The sequence below is a fragment of the Odocoileus virginianus genome, chromosome 13 (assembly GCF_023699985.2).
Source record: "Odocoileus virginianus isolate 20LAN1187 ecotype Illinois chromosome 13, Ovbor_1.2, whole genome shotgun sequence".
Taxonomy (NCBI): Eukaryota; Metazoa; Chordata; class Mammalia; order Artiodactyla; family Cervidae; genus Odocoileus; species Odocoileus virginianus.
Genome location: NC_069686.1, coordinates 30,042,313 through 30,060,613, shown reverse-complemented (window position 1 = coordinate 30,060,613; position 18,301 = coordinate 30,042,313). Strand labels below are relative to the sequence as shown.

Genomic DNA, 18,301 nt, shown 5'->3' with positions numbered 1-18,301 from the left:
TCTTTGTTCACCTATAAAGGTTCCCCTCTTTAATCCTCCTCTTATAGTTTTGACATCACAGTTAACATTTTTATGCCATAAATTTATTAGCAAGATATAGTGTAGTTATTCTTGAGTTTTTTTCATTTAAACTTTATACTATCATTAACTGATTAACAAACCATTCTAATGTAAAGTTAAACGTTTTCTAATTTCCACCTTTATCAGAGTACTATGAACTTCCATATTTTTCTGTCACTGGCATGGTTTCATTTCAGCTTAAACTCTTTTAGAATTTCTTGCAAAGCAAGTCTATTGGTGAACTCCTTCAGTCCTCATTTAGGAAAGTCTTTATTTCTCCTCATATCTGAAGGATAGGTTTGTTGTTTAATTTTGGTTGGCAGCTTTTATCCTTCAGTACTTTGAACACGTCCTTCTACTCTCTTGCGGCATATAGAGTTTATGCAGAGAAACCCACTGATAGCTTATTCGGAGATTGCTTTGTAGGTTACTTGAATTTCTCCCTAGTTGCTTCATCATCATTGATCTTTTACTGGAGTATTGCTTTACAGTATTGTATTAGTTTCTGCTCTACAGTGAAGTAAATCAGCTGTATGTACACCTATATCCCTCCCTCTTGGACCTCCCTCCCACCCACTCATCTAGATCATCACAGAACCACAAACCAGGCTTCCAGTGCTTTATAGCAGGTTTCCCACTAGCCATTTTACACATGGTAGTGTACATATGTCAGCTTTCCTCTCCCAGTTCATCTCCTACCCGACTATCCCCAACCCCATCCCCCACCGGCCACCATATCCACGTCTGTTGATTTTTGACAGTTTTATTAGACTGGGTCTTGGGAGACAGTCTGTCTGCATTGGGATAATTGGTTGTACTATTACCTTCATGGACCTGTATGTCCAATTCCTTCTCCAGGGTTGGGAAGTTCTCTGATTATTTCTTTAAATAAACTCTGCCCCCTTCTCTCTCTTCTTTTAGTACAGTATCTAGTATTTGCTTTTCTGATAACTCTGAGTTTTACTTTTTATAAACCTTAGTCCTGTCTTTTAAATGAATCATTTCTAAACTCCTACCATTCAAGTCACTTATTTCTTCTTTCATCAGATCTGCTACTTTTGCTCACTAATGAATTCCTCATCTCATTCACTGACTTCTGCTCCAAAATTTATTTGGTTCTTTTTAAAATTTCAGTCTCTTTGATAAAGAACCTGTGATCATTAAATTTATTCCTAAGTTCACTGAATTTCCTTTCTGAGTGTTCTTATAGCTTGTTGAATTTCTTCATAATAGCTATTTTGCATTTTTTTATCAGTTAGATCACAATATTCCATGCCTTTGAGTTCAGTTACTGGAGAATTAATGTTCTTTTTTTTGACACAATATTTCCTTGATTTTCCATAATGTTTGAGGTTTTGCTTCTGCAATAGCAGACACTTTTCTTAGTGAAGGATTTGTTTTCTCTGGCTATCACAAGTCAACAGGCTGGCATCTAAAAACCTTCTTTTGTGTTCCAGAAGATGACACTGTAGCTCACGTTTCTGGTTTTTCCTTACCAGGGTTAGTTTTCAGGGCTGCATTCAGGAGCACAGAAAGAGCCAGGAACTGTGGGCTGAGTTGCCTGGGGCTTTGGGGATGCCCGCGACCTGACAGGGAGATCCACGAGTGGGGTACTCCCAGAGATCTGTGAGTAGACGGCCAGCTGAAATCCCAAAGCAGATGGCAGGAAACACATCATTTTGGTGTTCTCTGGCATTCTTGTTTGCTTCCTTCCATCTCCTCTCCTTCCTCCCAGTCACAGAAATCCCCCCTCAGAAATCTAAGAGCTGCTGGAGACAAATAGGTACCTCTAGCAGCCAGGCAGTCTGTCACTCACATTTGGGTTTTCCACCGCTGCTGGCAAAGAGGTAGCCACCAATGCCGACACAAACATAGAGCGCTGCAGCAGCATCCTGGGCAAATCAGGCGCCTCAGTGGAGTCCCCTCTCTCCTCTGCCTTTAGACTCACCTCTGTCCAGCTCTAGTAGTGTCCTGGACCTCCCCATCAGGTTGGCTGGACCCCTACAAATTCTCTGTCTCCCATGAGTGTCCGACACTCAGTTCTATACTCTTCAGGTTTTCCTTTTCCTGATCACAGCAAGTAGGGGTGAAGCAGGCTTACTGTCTCCCTGGGACCCACAGCCCTTCTGAAGTTCTATTTTGAGGTGCAGAGATACGCAGTAACCCCTGCTGTCCTGGTATAATGTGCAGAGGCACTTTTGTTCAGTTATGGATGTGACACCAAAGAGAGAAAAGAACAACTCATGCTGCCATGATCCTGACATTCCTCTAGAAGTTGGTGTTCTACTTCTTGATCTAGGTGCTGTTTCCATGGGTGCAATCAGTGTATAAATTTATAAAAATGCATCACGCTGTACAATTTTATACATGTATATAATACTTCAAATGTTAAATACAACTCCATTTGGTGAGTATACAGCCAAAATAATTGAAAGGGGGAGGACTCAAGAGATGTTTATACATCCAAGTTCATGGCAGCATTACTCACAACAGCCAAAATGGGGAGGCAACTGAAGTGTCCCTCAAAAGATGAATGGATAAACACTGTGTGTGTGTGTGTGTGTGTGTGTGTATACACACAGTGGGATATTACCGACTATAAAACAGAAGGAAATTCTAATGTATGCTATAACAGATGAACCTTGACGTTATGCTAAGTGAAATAAGCCAGTCTCACAAAAGGACAAATACTGTGTGATTCCATTCCTATGAGGTACTTAGAGTAGCCGAACTAAAGAAAAAATAGAATGATGGGTGCCAAGGATTGAAGAGAGTGAGAAATGAAGAGCTATCATTTGACAGAGTATCAGTTCTGCAGGATGAAAAGAGTTCTGTGGCTGGCTGGGGCAGTAGCAGCATTACAATGTAAATAGACTTAATACACTGAACTGTATATGTAAAAATGGTTATGATGGTAAATTTTTTATGTGTTTTATCACAATTTTTTAAGTTAAGTGTGACCTTAATATATGCCCTCCACATAAATGTATATTAATGAAGTTATTAACTTACCTCTGGTGAACATTCCAGAATTTTAACACCTCTGAGTTACTCTAAACCCTACATTTTAAATCCCATTGAACACAAGTAAAAAAAGCCAACAACCAACTCTTCCCAAGCAGCAAAGATAGGTAAAATGCCAAAAACTGCTTTCCTTCACACAGGATTTTTACACTGAACAAAATGCTTTGACCTTCTTCTTTCCACTTACATTCACAAGTCTCTTTCTAAGGAGGCAGGTCAGACGGTCAGTTTCCCCAGCTTTTTAGTGGGGGCAACAGATCTAAGAAAAAAATAAAATTGCAGCCCCTCCACCCCACCAAGTTTAAATTTTCTGGTACCAAATTTAAGATGGAGGCATCCTCCTTAGAACCTTAAAGTTCGTTAATAGACTTATGCAAATTGGACTTATAAATTAATTTTGTGCTTCTGTTTCCATAAGAAAATGCTTTATAATATGTAGATCTTTTTTTATGTTGAACAAAATTCACTTTGACTTGAAAACATTTTATTTAATTTATACAAATAACTACTAAATACAAAAAGTAGATTAAAACAAAATAGTTATTTTTTTTCTGGCAGAGTTTAAATGCACATAATGGATAATTCTGAAGAAAATGCATTTTCCCCACAGCGTTCAGGACTAAAATTCTACTGAAATCTTTGCTTCTAAATCAGTAATATATTCGGTGGTGTCACGTGGGTAATGGCTAAATACGTTCTGCATATGAACTGAAAAAAAGTTACAGTCTACACACATATAAATGTGAAGCACTTAAAATGTGAATTTAACAGATAATAAAAGAAAATGTCCATTTCAGAGTATAGTGTTAAAAACATTTTGGTAATAAAATCATAAGACCACATAAAAATAAGCTTTAACATATGCATGCAGCAGTTTTGTAAAAACTGCTACCTGCACAAGTAATAAATAATTTGCAAAGTTGTGTATAAACAATTCCTAATGTTCAGCATCATTGTAAACATCAGCACATGTGTAAAATGCAGCAAAGTCTGACATTACATTTTGTTTTGCCAAATTGAATTCCTATTATCCAAAGACAGACCAGTGGAGTACACAGCCAACATTTTGGCAAGTTGGGTCTTTAAAATTAAGAGTAACAGTGCAAGTAAGGAATGCAAAGAATTCCTAGTGCAATAAAGAAGAGAAGCACAGGCAATATTGCTGATTAAAAATTCACCACCTCCTTGAGTTTCCCGTGGGGAGTGTCTAGGAGACCTGTGAAGATATGCAAAGCCACTGTCTTAATGCCCAGATCTCTTTCAGGATTTCTCTGTGTTCCTCCAGTTCCCTACATTTGCAACATTGTCTGTCCAACGTTAAGTCTCTGCAGTGTGAACAGTTTGTGAAATGCCCAGGTCACAGTCATTGAGCGAGGTTAGGGTGGTTTTGGTGTCTTCCCCAGCACACAGCCAGGTAAGATGTCTGCCTTGTCGAAGCAGCCATTTGGGGAGGGAGACAGATGGATTCTGTTCTGATAACCAGTCAGGCCAGCAATAGGTCCCAGCTGGACAACAACAACGTCAGATCTTCCTTCTTGACACCATGAAAATGTCAACAGTCAGTTTTCAATTTGTCTAGGGAATTATCGATTTTGGTCAGAGTCTTTTTGATACGCAGGGCTGTGAGTCTGGCAGATGGATTTTGATACCAGCATTCTTTCATCAGCTTGGCCAGGGAGGTTAATGTCTGAGGAGAGAAAGAACCAACACCACAGTGAATAAGTAGTTGGGCAGATGTTATGTCAACCATTTTGCAGGGCTCTGCAGGTCTTGTGATGTTATTAACATCTTCCTTACATAATAATCAAAGCCTTGGCCACTGATAAAGAAGCCACTCTTGAGTGTCTTAATGCTACCATCTGACTTTACCAAGTCAATTACATAGACCAATCTGGACCCCTTGATAGTTTTATGGGTATTAAAAGCCATAGTACTAACTTAGAGTTAATACTGAAATATGCAAATAGGGTCATTTCTCAATGTCTTAAGATTTGCTACTTACTACTTAACAACAGCAATTAAGGATTGTTAGCATTAAACAGCCTATGTTTGGAATTTCAGATATGCAGAGACAGGAAAGAGTTTAAAGGCATTAATTCAAGTCTCTTGGTTTACAGGTGAAACTGCAGCCCCAGCGCTAGTGGCATAGTAATGAGTCTCCCAATTCCTGGAGCTGGTCCAGGGTAGAAAATCTTGTGAATGTTGTCATTTGTTATCAAGATCTATTGATGTGGCTCTTTCAAGAATGAGACCACTTTGTGAACCTGTTCAACTAAGTCTTAAAGCCCTTTTACATAAAATAGGGAGAGAAAGCAACAGATCACTCTACCAGCTGAAACTCTGGCATGTATAGAGTTGTATACAAATGTATAGACAGTATAGCTCTGACATGAAGCAAGCATAGTACTCTTACCGGGTCTGAGAACCATCTGTTGGGTATGTTAGGCCTCTGTTGATCCACACAGACTACCTTCCTCATATCTTCAAAACTTGGGTCGTTGGGAACCACATCATAGAATGGTGGCTTGTAATCCTCCACAATACCTTCATACATGGACAAGAATTGTGTTGGTTAGCAAAAGAATAGAGGTTTCCAGGGTGTTAGTGATGGGCATCACGGGATACAATGCAGAAAAAAAAAAAGCACTGATCACCTTCCTCAAACTTCAGGATGATCCTAAAAGCCACAGGTAGGTCTTAAAAATACAAGGAAAACAAAGCAAAGGAAGGAAGCCCTGCAGAAAACTTAAGGGCAACAACTGTTAGAAGAAAATGTGACTACTACTCAAAGAGAATCTCTTTAATTAAACAGGGTCAAGATACCTAAAGAAAAGTACATGAATCTAGTAACTTCAAACCATAAACTGAAATGAAATGCAGTCCATGAACTAGAGCTAGAGGCAAATAATCCAAAACCATCAGCAAAATACCCCTTTCTGTTATTAGGGAACAAGTCACTGCTGTGAAATAATCCATCCCCTTCAGAGGATGCAAATAATGTAATATGAAATAGAATTTCCTCATTCATCCCGTATGTTCTAAGTACCCTCTGTCATTCACAGCTGTCTGTTTGATGGCTCTATTATTTCCTCTTAGATCAAAGGCACAAAATAAAATGCAGAGGACAGTCATTTGGAAAGGAGAAGAATGGCTAAAAAGAATGAACTCTTCCTCACTCCCAGGCAATTATGAAAGTGGCTAATTTCTGCTTCTGCTCCTGCATGGTTTTCAATGCCTTGGAAATCTTTTTCCCCAGCAAAATTACATCAGTTCCTTACTTTTTGCAAAGAAAAGTAGTTCCACAAACAGAAAAATTTAAAGAAATAATTTGGAATTAGAAAATGGATTCTTCTCTTTATAGAAATAAAACCCAGGAGATCCATTACTTTTCTTCCATCATCAAAGGCCTCAACAATGTGGATAGTGGATTCCCTGGTTTACTGCCCTCTTCCTCCATGTAACTTTTGTTCCTAAATACCTACCAGATCGATTATTGGCATAGACGGGAAGATAATTGTTTTGCAATCTCCTTTCATTTGTCAAATTAACAGTGAGAAGCTGTTCTAACAGATCCCATATAAATACAAACCATTTATAGAAAAGATTAGTCATGATAAGGAGCATCTGTTAAATACTATAGTTTTGTTAAACTTCATAGATATATTTTAAAAATGGAATGTAGTCTAAATTAGATTTAAAAATTATAATTGATATTTTAAAATCTAACTTACCCACATTGCTTGACTGTATTTGTAATGTGTACTAGTCAGTGGATTAGAACCTTTCCTGGCAAATCATAAACAGTTCAGACTGGGCATAAATCACTGCTTTCAAAAGATGACTTAAAATACTGCATCTCAGAGGCCTTATCTACTACTACTCGTCAGGTCCCTAGGAAGCATTCAAACAATATTTTAATTCTTTTCAATACACATATTATTACTAGGAGACATCACATAAAATAGAGCTGAACACAGACCTGCAAAATAATTTATACCTTTATAAGGGCCACATGTGGGAGTAATTTGCCTAGCCAGCTTGGGAAGGGTTACACGACTATGAAGTTGAATTTTTATGTAAATGCAAAAGTACAGTAAGATTTTTAAAACAGAATTTGGGAATACTCAACAGTAAATTTTACTATATGAAGGTGTTTTCTTTTGGGTTTATAGTTCTCCATATTTTAATTTTAACTGCCATTTTTAACAAAAGGAATCAAGTTTAAAGAGACCATTTAATTCATTATGTCTGGGACTTAGTCACACCTCTTGTCAACCATTGGACAAATGGTTGACTCTCCATCTAATGTTGATCATGCTTCCCCAGAATAAAATAAGTCTGGGATTAAACTCCACCATCATCTAGAACTCCCTCTGGTCAAGGAAAGCAATTATTTCAAAGTACATTACATACCAACCATGTGTGGAACATCATACTAAACACTGAGGATAAAAGAATAAGATATACTCTCAGTTTTCAAGGAACTCTAGTGGAAGATGAGGACAAGTCCCTCTCTTTTTTTGCTTAGATAATGGAAATCTTGTTTAAAAAAAAAAAAAGTTTTTTATGACTTTATATATCTTGAAAGGCAAAGATAGACGTTCTAAGTTTTACTTGCTAGTTTCCAAACTGGCTCAAAAACCACTTTAATCTCTTAAACTTTGTGATCCAGAGGTTGTCCTTTGCACCAAGGATATACAAATAAAGATGTGATGTTGGTGACAAAAATAATGGGAAAAGAATATGTGAAAAAAATACAAACTAGGAGTAGGCAGAAGGAGTGGGGGACACGGTGCTCAGGGCGTTTTAGAGAATTAAACCACACCACCTGTGTGGTTTAAGTACCAGACATAATAAACCTGGTGCCATGGAAGCCTAAGAAGCTTTCTGGGAGCCAGGACTTGAGGGAGCAGAGCGAGGAGCTGTCAAGAAAGACTGTGGGACGAGAACACGCCAAGGAGAGGGGGCACTCCAGGTGGGGGGGACAGGAGGGGAGACGGGACAAAGACAAGGGGTTCACAGTGATCCCTCCGTGCTGGGGAGGGCCAGGGACGTTCCTTGTGGCTGATGTGGGTGCACGTGGGGGGTGGGGTGAGAGATCAAGGCGAGGCTGTGAAATGACTCATGTTGTCGAGGCAGGAAGTTACTTACAACTGTTCCTCTTCTGCCAGAAAACAAGTGGACTTTCAAGTCCTTTTACAGCAGCACCCAATAAGCAACTGCCAAATCGCGAGCCAGCGAAGAGAACAGCGTGCATTCAGCAAAGGGGGCTAAAAATACAAAGTGCTTCAAGTGCCAAAGGAGTGGCACAGCCACAAAGGATCCAGGAGCGCTGCGAGAGTGGTCAAGGCGGGACGGAGCCTGCCAGGCCATGCTGCTTCAGCTAGCGGGGTGAAACCTCAAGAGCCACGGAAAGGCTCAGAGAAATTATCCAGAACCTCTTCCCCCAAAGCGCTGGGCATGTGTATCTGATTTACACAGTTATACTCCTGGACATGTGTCTAAGTGATATTTTTCTCTGGGGCAGATATACCTTTACCAACAATATCCCTGGCATTAATTCACTGCCTGGTCCTAAGTAAAAGCCTTAATTACCAGGCCTTAGTTCCAACACCTGTAAAGGACACATCACGATCTCAAGAATGCCCTGGACAGGGCTTCAAACCACATGAAACACCAGAGGGGTCTTTCTGAAAGTGCAAGTATCCAGAAACAAGGCCTTCCTCGTGATCCTCCATACCCGAACCATTGGGCTTTCAAAGTTCGGGGGATTTTTTCAGTTGCAGATGATAAGGGGTTGTAGACTTAGTTATAATTTGAACAGTCTGAAGGTGAGGCAAAGATACCTGCATGGAGCTGCCGTATAGCGCAGGGAGCTCAGGCCGGGGTTCTGCGATGACCTAGAGAGGTGGGATGGGGAGTGGAGGCAGGACAGGGGATGTATGTATGCATCTGGCTGATTCACTTCATGGTGTAGCAGAAACTGACACAGCGCCGTGCAGGAATTACACTCCAATATCCAATAATTAATCGAAATAAAAAATAATACATCCATGTGATGTTAAGAGTCAGGTAGATCACAGCCTTCTTTTCCTTCAGGAGAAGAAACTGAGGAAAATGTACTTGTCTAAGCTCACTGCTAATTAATGACAAACCAGAATCCACTTCCCTGTTTGTATTCTACATCTCTGCCCACCAAGCCCAAAACGGCAGTGCGTACATCTCATCACAACAGTGGGCACACTCCATGTCACGCTGTCTCTCTCCACTGCCCCACAACTTGGGTGGGCACACCCAAGTGACAGGTGAGGGAGAGACAAGCCCCAGCACCTACATACATACAGAGTGCTACCATTAACCGTTAATGCCTACAGGAATTAAAAACCCTCCAGAAACTAGAACATCACGACTAAAGCCATTTTACAGAGAATCGGAGTGCCTTATGGTTGCCTTCTGAGAAATCTCTATAAGTTAACACAGTGTTTTCTTCAGGGATGACCTGTGAGAAAATGGTTCACAGATTAAACTTTTTCATCTTATTAAATAACTGTATATGTATTTTTAACATTATCTTCCATTTAATGCCATGGGATGCTGGTTTTCCCACTTCCAGTAGTGACATTAATTTCCTTTTAAAAAGAAATGTTTGAAAAATTTCAAACAATTAAGAAAATAATGGGCCAAGTGGCACTTGGATATAAAAAAGATCATAAAGGTAGTACATGTATGAAAGAATCTTGGGAAGCACTGTTTTCAGAGATGCATTTTTCCACGGTAGGAACAAGATTCAAAAACATGTATCTGTTGAGACTTGCCTGGTGCTCCAGTGGCCAAGACTCTGTGCTCCCAGTGCAAGGGGCCGGGGTCCGATCCCTGGTCAGGGAACTAGATCTCACATGCCACAACTAGGATACAGCACAGCCAAATAAATACATCTTAAAAAATAAATGAAAAATGTTACTTAAAAAAAAAAATCTACTTGTGTTACTTTGCTTAACACTCCTCACAGGAGGATTTCAAACAGAGTTTTCATGCCATGGCCCACATAAAAAAACGACGGACAAATGGATGGCACTCTTACAGCCAAGGTGATGACAGCCGAGGGGTTCCAGTCCCAGTCCCCCTTGACCCTGCCTCACTGCCAGAGATTTCAGAGAGTCACACCTGAACCAACAGGGCGCACTTGCTGGGAAGCTCTTTTTCTCCCCAAGGGAGGGGCACCTTTCTGAAACAGGAACTCAGCTGGAAGGACAGCTCTGTTCTCTGCTAAGTAAAGTACACGTGTGGCAGCGATGACCTCATCCCACTACCCCCAGTCCAGTTCATGGGCCTGTGGAACCATGTACATCAAAGTCAAGACTAAATGCATCATCTGAAATCTGTTAAAAGTCATTTCCACTACTGAGATTCGCAGCAAAGAAACAGCACCAAAGCAAATGGTTCAGAGACTGCTGCCCAGTCGAGCCCTACTAAAAATACTGATTAACGTTACAGTTGTCAGAGGAGACGTCAAAGGCGTAGCCATGTTCTGAGTTAAGCTGTGACCAGACACCTTACATCTCACAAACCTCAACCTAGAGGGAGATGCTCCACTAGAGTTGCGAGCATTTGCTGGCTGTGGAGGCCTTACAAGAAGAAGAATGCATCATTCACTTGATGCCGGGGCTGTTAGAAGGTTGACCTCACAGAGGCTTGCCTTGGTGGACGGGCTCTGAAAGGTGTGTCAAGGAAGAGAGACGGGTAAGCAGCAAACACCACTCAGTAAAGTTCTGCTGGCCTCTCATTATTCTGTCGTGAGGTCAACTGACTGCCCTCCTCTGGTCTAGACCTTTAACTCAAGGCCCTAAAATTCCAGGAATCAAGAAAAAAATCCTCCCTTCCTACTCCACTTCTATATTCCTGCCTCAAAGTGAAAGTGAAGTTGCTCAGTCATGTCTGACTCTTTGCAGCCTCATGCGCTGTAGCCTACCAGGCTCCTCCGTCCATGGGATTCTCCAGGCAAGAGTACTAGAGTGAACTGCCATTTCCTTCTCCAGGGGATCTTCCCAACTCAGGGATCGAACCTGGGTCTCCCGCATTTCAGGCGAACCCAAACCCACACTTAAAGCCTCAGACAAAATAAACCTGAAAGAAATTTCTTGAATACTTAAAAATTTCTCTAATATGTTTCTCCCCTTTGTTCAAACCTTAATAGACACTGAAGTAGTGAAACAAAACCATGAAACACACTGGATGTTAAGTTGCTGAAGAAAATCGCGTTGTTGTGGTTTCTGTACACAAGCCCATTGTGCTTAGGAACTAGACGCACATGTGTTTCCTTGGCCAGCCCAAGGACTCACAGAGGAGGTTTTCCAAAGTATGTGTGCCAAACATAAGCTTATTCTAACAAGTATTTCCTAGTCCACACCCCATTAAGAGATGTAGCTTGGCCAGCAGGGTGTTTTCAATAAGATACAAATGCTTTTTGCCACGCTGGATTCCATCACAAAATAAAGCTAGTCACAGGGCAATGGAAGCGTGTCTGCAGAACCCTCCTGTGGGCAGGGAAGAGGAGACACGTGAAGTTTAACAGAGGCTCATGCTGCTTGGATGATGCTACAGTCAAAGATGTGCCAAAGGAGGGACAGTGAAGATCATTTCCGTTTTTAAAGCCATAAGCAGATGACCACAGTATTAGAGCAACATAGCTCTGATGTTTCTACATACAGGGTTCTAAACACTGAAAGCTGAGGCTTCAGAGAAAGGACTTCTGATCCCAAGAGGGAACAGCTGCAGGATGCTTGGTTGGGGCTACTAGAGGTATTTTGATCAGACCCAAAGCTAAATGGCACAAGTGAAGAGCTATGATGCACCCACTTACCTGTGGTGTCCACATGTCAAGTTCTGCCTCCATGTCACACTGAATCCAAGTAAGAAAGCAGTGTGTCTGCAGAACTATAATATTAAAGGAAGAAAGGAAGAGTACTGCCAGAGAAGTAGCAAAACTCCAGAAAGAAAGGCCAAGGCCCAGCTACAAGACTAAAAGGAGAAAGGAACCCTGCTTCGGCTTGGAAGAGAGAGCAAGTTTCACGTATCAGAACACAAACCAAGAAATCCTGCTTACACAGGCCCTATCAGCATCCTAAAGACAGTCTTTATTTCCCAGCCTGATTGAAACTGATATAATATATTCCATTTTAACCTGGGATCTCAAGAGTACAGTCTCTGACCACAGCACAGCATCACCTGGGGCCCTGTTAGAAAACGAAATCCTGGGTCCAGCCCCAGCCCTATCAATCAGAGACTCTGGGGGTGGGTTCAGTAGTCTGTTTCTAGGTGATCCTACTGTACACTTTCCAGCTTAAGCATCAGTGATCCAAGCAAAACCCTGCCTTAGATTCACATAGAAAATTCACCCGGAAATGGTGAGAAAATGGTTTTCCTTCTGACCAATTCCAAATTCAGTATCAAACTAAACACAAACAGTAAATTCCAAAAGACACTACTGAGATAATTTCAGATGCGAAAATGGACTGAACTCTCATTTCCTGTACAGACACAGCATGAAGTTTATTATTAGTAGCAAAGAAATGTAAAGTTCCCATGAAAATATAAAATGCAACATATTTTTATACTCATGGTTCACTTGAGGATCGTATTGCTCCAGGAGAACTATCTGGTCATCAATTTTTATAATGGACTCAGAAACTCAAAGGACGCATAATTATAATGACCTTCCTAAGATAAGATATTCATATATTTAAATGAGGTACATTTAATATGCAATAATTTCAAAAATATATATCCTTTTAATGTCAGTTCTTAAAGCTAGTAAGAAAGTGAAATAGGTACATCACACCCTGGGGTGAGCGGGATATTGTAAATTAGAACAACTCTTATGGAAAGCAATTTGGCAATATGTGTCAAGCCATAAAAACATCCATATTCTTTGACCTAATAGGTCTACTTTTTTTCAGATTAATTCCCTAAATGAAAAAGTTATATGAACAAAGACATCTACTACTGGCCCCACATGGAGGAGACGGGATATCTAACAATATGGAAACAGTTCAATTCATGAACTGACCGTTAACATGACCACCAAAAATGAAAATAGATGAACATTAAAAAACCACAAATGAAGAAGATACAGATTATATCTAAGAATTACAGAATTACAACTAAGTAAAAAAAAAAAAAAATATATATATATATACACACACACATGTTTGCATAAAGAAGAAGGTGAAAGAAACATGAATGTTGGAGGGCAAAGGCAAATCCTACTCATTTTTCTGTTTGGGGATAGTAATAATACTTCTAAATATTAATAGATCTATCTGCAAGCAGCATTGAACACTCGCAAGTTTGAGCTTGGATGAACTAATTTCTGTCTTTGTGCATGTACACATTCAAGGGAGAAGGGACACTAGAGAAGGAGGAAAAAACCAAATTACTCATTGTCAAGGGGCAGCGGCTGATTTAAAATGAGACTTACCGCCCCCTAAAAATCAAACCACAGAACAGCAGCTCAACCCACAAACTTTTAGCAGAGAACAATCTAAACCATGATGTAAGTAGGAGATCAGTAAATCAGAAAACATCCAAAATAGTCTCTCTCCCTCTACCCTTCACACTTTTCAGAAATAATGTTAGAAGATAGATTGAGAAAACCATTATTTGCTGAGCTACCATTTTAAACCAATGACTCTTAATTTCCAACTGACTCCTATTAATCACAGCTGATCTTCAAAAGCCATTTGGGTTTAAGCCTGTGACACAGGGAACGAATTCGCAACACGAGTTCTTACAAAGCCCAAGTCCCGAGCTTCTGCCAAGTTCGGCTTTCATCACACAGGCTGGCCTGGCGCAGCTCCAGCACCCACAGCTGGATTGCTACCATCCTGGCCTTGGAACATTAACTTCCTCTTCATCCGGGGCAAGTTTCCCATCACACGGTTTATTATGACACCAATCCTTTTCTAACGTGTTTAAGATAAACTAATTAGAATTTGATTTTCAGTTCTAAGCCTCTCAAGAATTATTAGGGAGGGGCATGGGGAAATGAAGTCGCTGTGCAATTTCAGGCAAAGTTCAGACAGAACTTTATACATCAGCAAAACAATCACTCTGTTGCAAACAATTCTCAAGGCGCTTGAATGGCACAAAATGCAAGTCAGTAGCTCCCAACAATTGAGAAACAATTACCAAGAAAATGTTCATGACTCCATCCAAAAAAAAAAAAGTCTTTAAAAGAACTGTCAGGTTACAATATTTGTGTGTTTATGTTTAATCTGAAACAAGGGCTCTGATACCCTTAGAGAGTTTGTTAAACTCTGCTGGGGGGTGGGGGGGAGGGAACACTACCACAAAGGCTTGCCAATTTAAATTATTACATACTAAAACTGTTATGTTACCCCAATTCCACTTCACAGAGCCTCCTAGTCTCTGGCTGTGTTATTCTTGAAAATTATGGTTACCCCAAGAATTTCAATCATTACAAGAAAGTATCAGTGGAAGGTGAGATGGAGTATGTGTTAGCGACTCCATGCATTCTTGAATACTTTAAATCTAGGATCCCAGTGGGTCCCAGGAAGGCAGAGCATCTCCTGAAAATGAGTGTCAGTTTAAATATATAGCATTTTCTTCTGCTTTCCTAGAACAATTTCCAGATGTGTCCTCTGTGAAGTAAGACCTCCAGTTGTGAAGGTGTGAAGAGGTCGATTTAGTGGATTCAAGAGATGCTGCTCTGATACCCGCTTTGTGGGTATATGAGGCACATGCTGTATTTGAATGAGAATAGGTATTGCCTCCAGAATGCAATAATTTAAGTTTACTAAAGTAAACTTAAAGTTCAACAGTGCATTTTTTGTATTTTTGGCTGATAAGAAAGATGGAGGTGAAAGGTTATGGTAGGGAATATAGGTTAAGAATTATCGACAAATATGTGCTTCCCTGGCAAACATCACCATTTCATGAAACTTCCTTATACGAGGACCAGCACGAGCCTCCTCTTCAGAGCTTCCTGAATGTAAACTTCACTTACTCAGCAAGTACAGCCTGCTTTGTACAAAGGAGTGAATTCCTAGTGTGCAACCTGAGTCTCTTCTCTAATCCAAACTTGAGAAGTAAACATATCTACAATAGCAAGATTCGCCCTTAGATTTACTTGAGCATTCTCCTCATGATAATCATTTGGGAAAAGAGCAGAGGAGCAGGCAGGATGGGAGAAAGACAGAATCATGAGGATGGAGGAAAGAAGAAAAATACGGACTGAAGGAAAAATACCAACAATCAAAGAACACGTAGTCTCTTGCAGAAATACTTTTTCTACCACCATCTCCTTTTATGCAGTTAAAACAGACTGCCCTTATGCGCCTTCCACCGACCAGCCATAAATCAAATATAAATGCCGACAGCTTCACAAATACGATTCATGGAACCATGTGGACTTAATATTCCCTTTGCCGTTTTAAAGGTAGCAGGATCAAGAGGACTCAGACAAGGAAAACATTATATGAGATCAGTTACCTACCATTGCTCACCATCCGCCTGGCCACCTCCCACAAGACAAGTCCAAAGGCCCAAATATCGACTCTCTTGTAAGAGTCAAAACAATCCACCTGGATAGTTTCATCGAGAACTTCAGGGGCCATGTAGCGTTTGGTGCCCACACGGGGGTTGTTCCCCACATCGAGCTGATTGGTGCTCTGGGAATGCATGACTGCCAGGCCTAAAAGGAAGAAGACAACAGGGTCAACCCACTCCCTTTCTCAGAGGGTTGCGGAAGGCTTTCAAACCAACCCCAGTCAACAGCGCCCTCTTGTGGCGCCCAAGGTGACTGCGCCATCTCCCACCCCCACCACCCCCAGTCATCCCTGGAGTGCTGTTGTGATGACTTAGGTGAAAGCAGGAAGTAGGGCTGATGCCAGAAACATCCTGGGTGTAATAGGTTAATATAGGAACCTCAGAGACAAAAAGTTTTGAGTCAATAATACACCAAACCAATATGAAGCTGGTGTTCAAAAGCTACAAGAAAACAGACTCACTTGTTAAAAGAGAGCCTCAAAATGACTTAACAAGGAGCAAATTAAGCTCTCAAGCTCCAGTAGAACTCCCACTGGTCTCCAAACAAACTTCAGACCGTTTGAAGAAGGGACTTTGAGTTAATTCATCACTACACAAAGAGGTGACTGCTCCGGGCCCTGCTCCGTCCCTAAAGAAGGACAGCGCATCTGAACAATTGTTACTGTTTAGTCGCTCATTCATGTCCGACTCTTTGCGACCCCATGGACTGTACCTCGCCAGGCTCCTCTGCCCATGGGATTCTCCAGGCAAGAATCCTGGAGTGGGTTGCCATTTCCTTCTCCAGGGGAGCTTCCCAACCCAGGGATCAAAGCCACGTCTCCTGAATTGACAGGTGGATTCTTTAGTACTGAGCCACCCGGGAAGCTCCATCTGAACGTAGCCGGGACCAAACCCACAGGCTTTTTTCTCCACCGCCACACGTACAGCCAGAGAACACTAAGCTGAGCCAGATTCAGAGCCCGGCTCTCATGTTAAATGGTTTCGAAGCACTGTCTTAAGCCATGGCTCATTTCAGAACTCCTCAGCCGGTTAAAGAGACCCACATTCCTCACAGGCCAAGGGACAGATACATGGTTTATTTGAGAATGGAATTTTTGATGCATAGGCAGACCAACTGAAAATGATTTCTCTGACACTGAGAATAATGAAAATTGCCAGAGTGGAGTTAGCAGGCTGTGTAAATGTTTGTATCCCAGTGGGGATCCCTCAGGTCATCTGTGGAGGATGCTTCTCCACCCAGTCCATGGCTCTGAATGGGTGGGATGACGACTCCATGTAAAGCCGGGAGATAGCATGCATTGTCATCTCAGCCTTAATAATTCCCAGAGACACTGGCAACTGCATTTGACTCAATCAGACTGGTTCCTTTCCCTTAATTTTATAACCAATCCTAAGATTCCACATTTCCTATGGAATTAGACTGCGGACATTTCCCAAATCATATATGCCCCTCCACCATTTCCAGAACCAAATAGTCAAGAAAACAGAATACAAAACAAGTGCAGTTTAAATAAGCATAGAGATGCTAGCTGTGGTGGTTTAAAAATATATCCATGAGTGTTTTGAAAGTTCTCCCTTAAAGAGGGGAAACTCAATTCCCCATGCGTTGAGCGTGGGCTGGACCATCAAAGACAACATGGCAGAAAAGTGTGTGTGATTTTCAAGATCAGGACATAGAAGGCACATGTTTTCCTGTTTGCTCTCTGGGGTCATTCACAGTGCTGGAGGATACTCCAGTAGCCCAGTGAACAGGACCATATGATAAGGAACTGGACATGTCATGTGAGTGAGCGGCCATGAGAGTGAGCCGTCCTGGGGTTCCCTCCAGCCCCAAGCAAGCCTTCAGATGCCTGCAGCCCTTACTGCAGCATGACTGTCACCCCTCTAAGATCCTGAGCCAGAACGATAGACCCGAGCTGTTCTGGGACTGCTGACTGACTGTGAGACAGAATAAATTTGTGTTCTTCTAAGCTGCTAAGTTTTAGAGGTAATTTGTTTCCCAATAATCAGTAATTACAACTAACTAAAGAGACAAACCAACCAAATGAAATGTGCCTCAATTCCTATTTCAAAAAAACTGGAAAAACTTGAAGATGGATATTAAATGATATTAAAGAATAATCAGTAACTTTTAGGTGTGATAAAGTATGATTATGGAAGAAAAGTATTTCCAGGGGGTGCATTTTGAAGCATTGAGGAGTAAAGAGTTGTGACGTCTACAGTTTCTTTTCTAATGAATTTGCAAATATATACACTGAGCCACATATAGATAAAGGAAATTTGGCAAAATTTTAGTAACTGTTGAATCTAGGTGTTGTCAATATGAATGATCATCAAACTATTTTTTCAGTCTTTATGTTTGAATTTTTTTATAATCAAAAGTTAGGAAAATACAATACTGGTATTTTTGCTAAAATACTGGTAGTTTTGCAATATTAATAACAACATAATAGTGACTCTTAATTTCTATAAAGCAAAAAGCTAATATAAACTGTGGTCGCATAGGAACTATCTCCTGTACTACTGATCTACTTCCTTGAACAATGACCCCTTAAAACACAAAGTTGTGTTTGAAACCATGAATCCAATTGGAGGGCTGTAGGCCAAAATAAATGTAATTAATTAATTAATCAGTTGGGTTTGCTGCAAA

The 18,301-nt window shown here is 40.9% G+C and overlaps 1 protein-coding gene across 2 annotated transcripts in view; it reads right to left on the bottom strand.

Moving 5' to 3' along the window:
• Positions 1-3,551: 3,551 nt before the first annotated feature.
• The window catches only part of ACVR1 (activin A receptor type 1), a 127,699-nt gene continuing 112,949 nt past the window's right edge, over positions 3,552-18,301 (bottom strand). For both annotated transcript variants that reach the window (XM_070476171.1, XM_020900413.2), the window contains exons 8-10: positions 15,599-15,796; positions 5,498-5,628; positions 3,552-4,771 (exon numbers count right to left, since the gene is read on the bottom strand). In XM_070476171.1, coding sequence (XP_070332272.1) covers positions 4,637-4,771; positions 5,498-5,628; positions 15,599-15,796 — 464 coding nt within the window. In that variant the 3' untranslated portion in view covers positions 3,552-4,636. The remainder of the gene's footprint in view (positions 4,772-5,497; positions 5,629-15,598; positions 15,797-18,301) is intronic.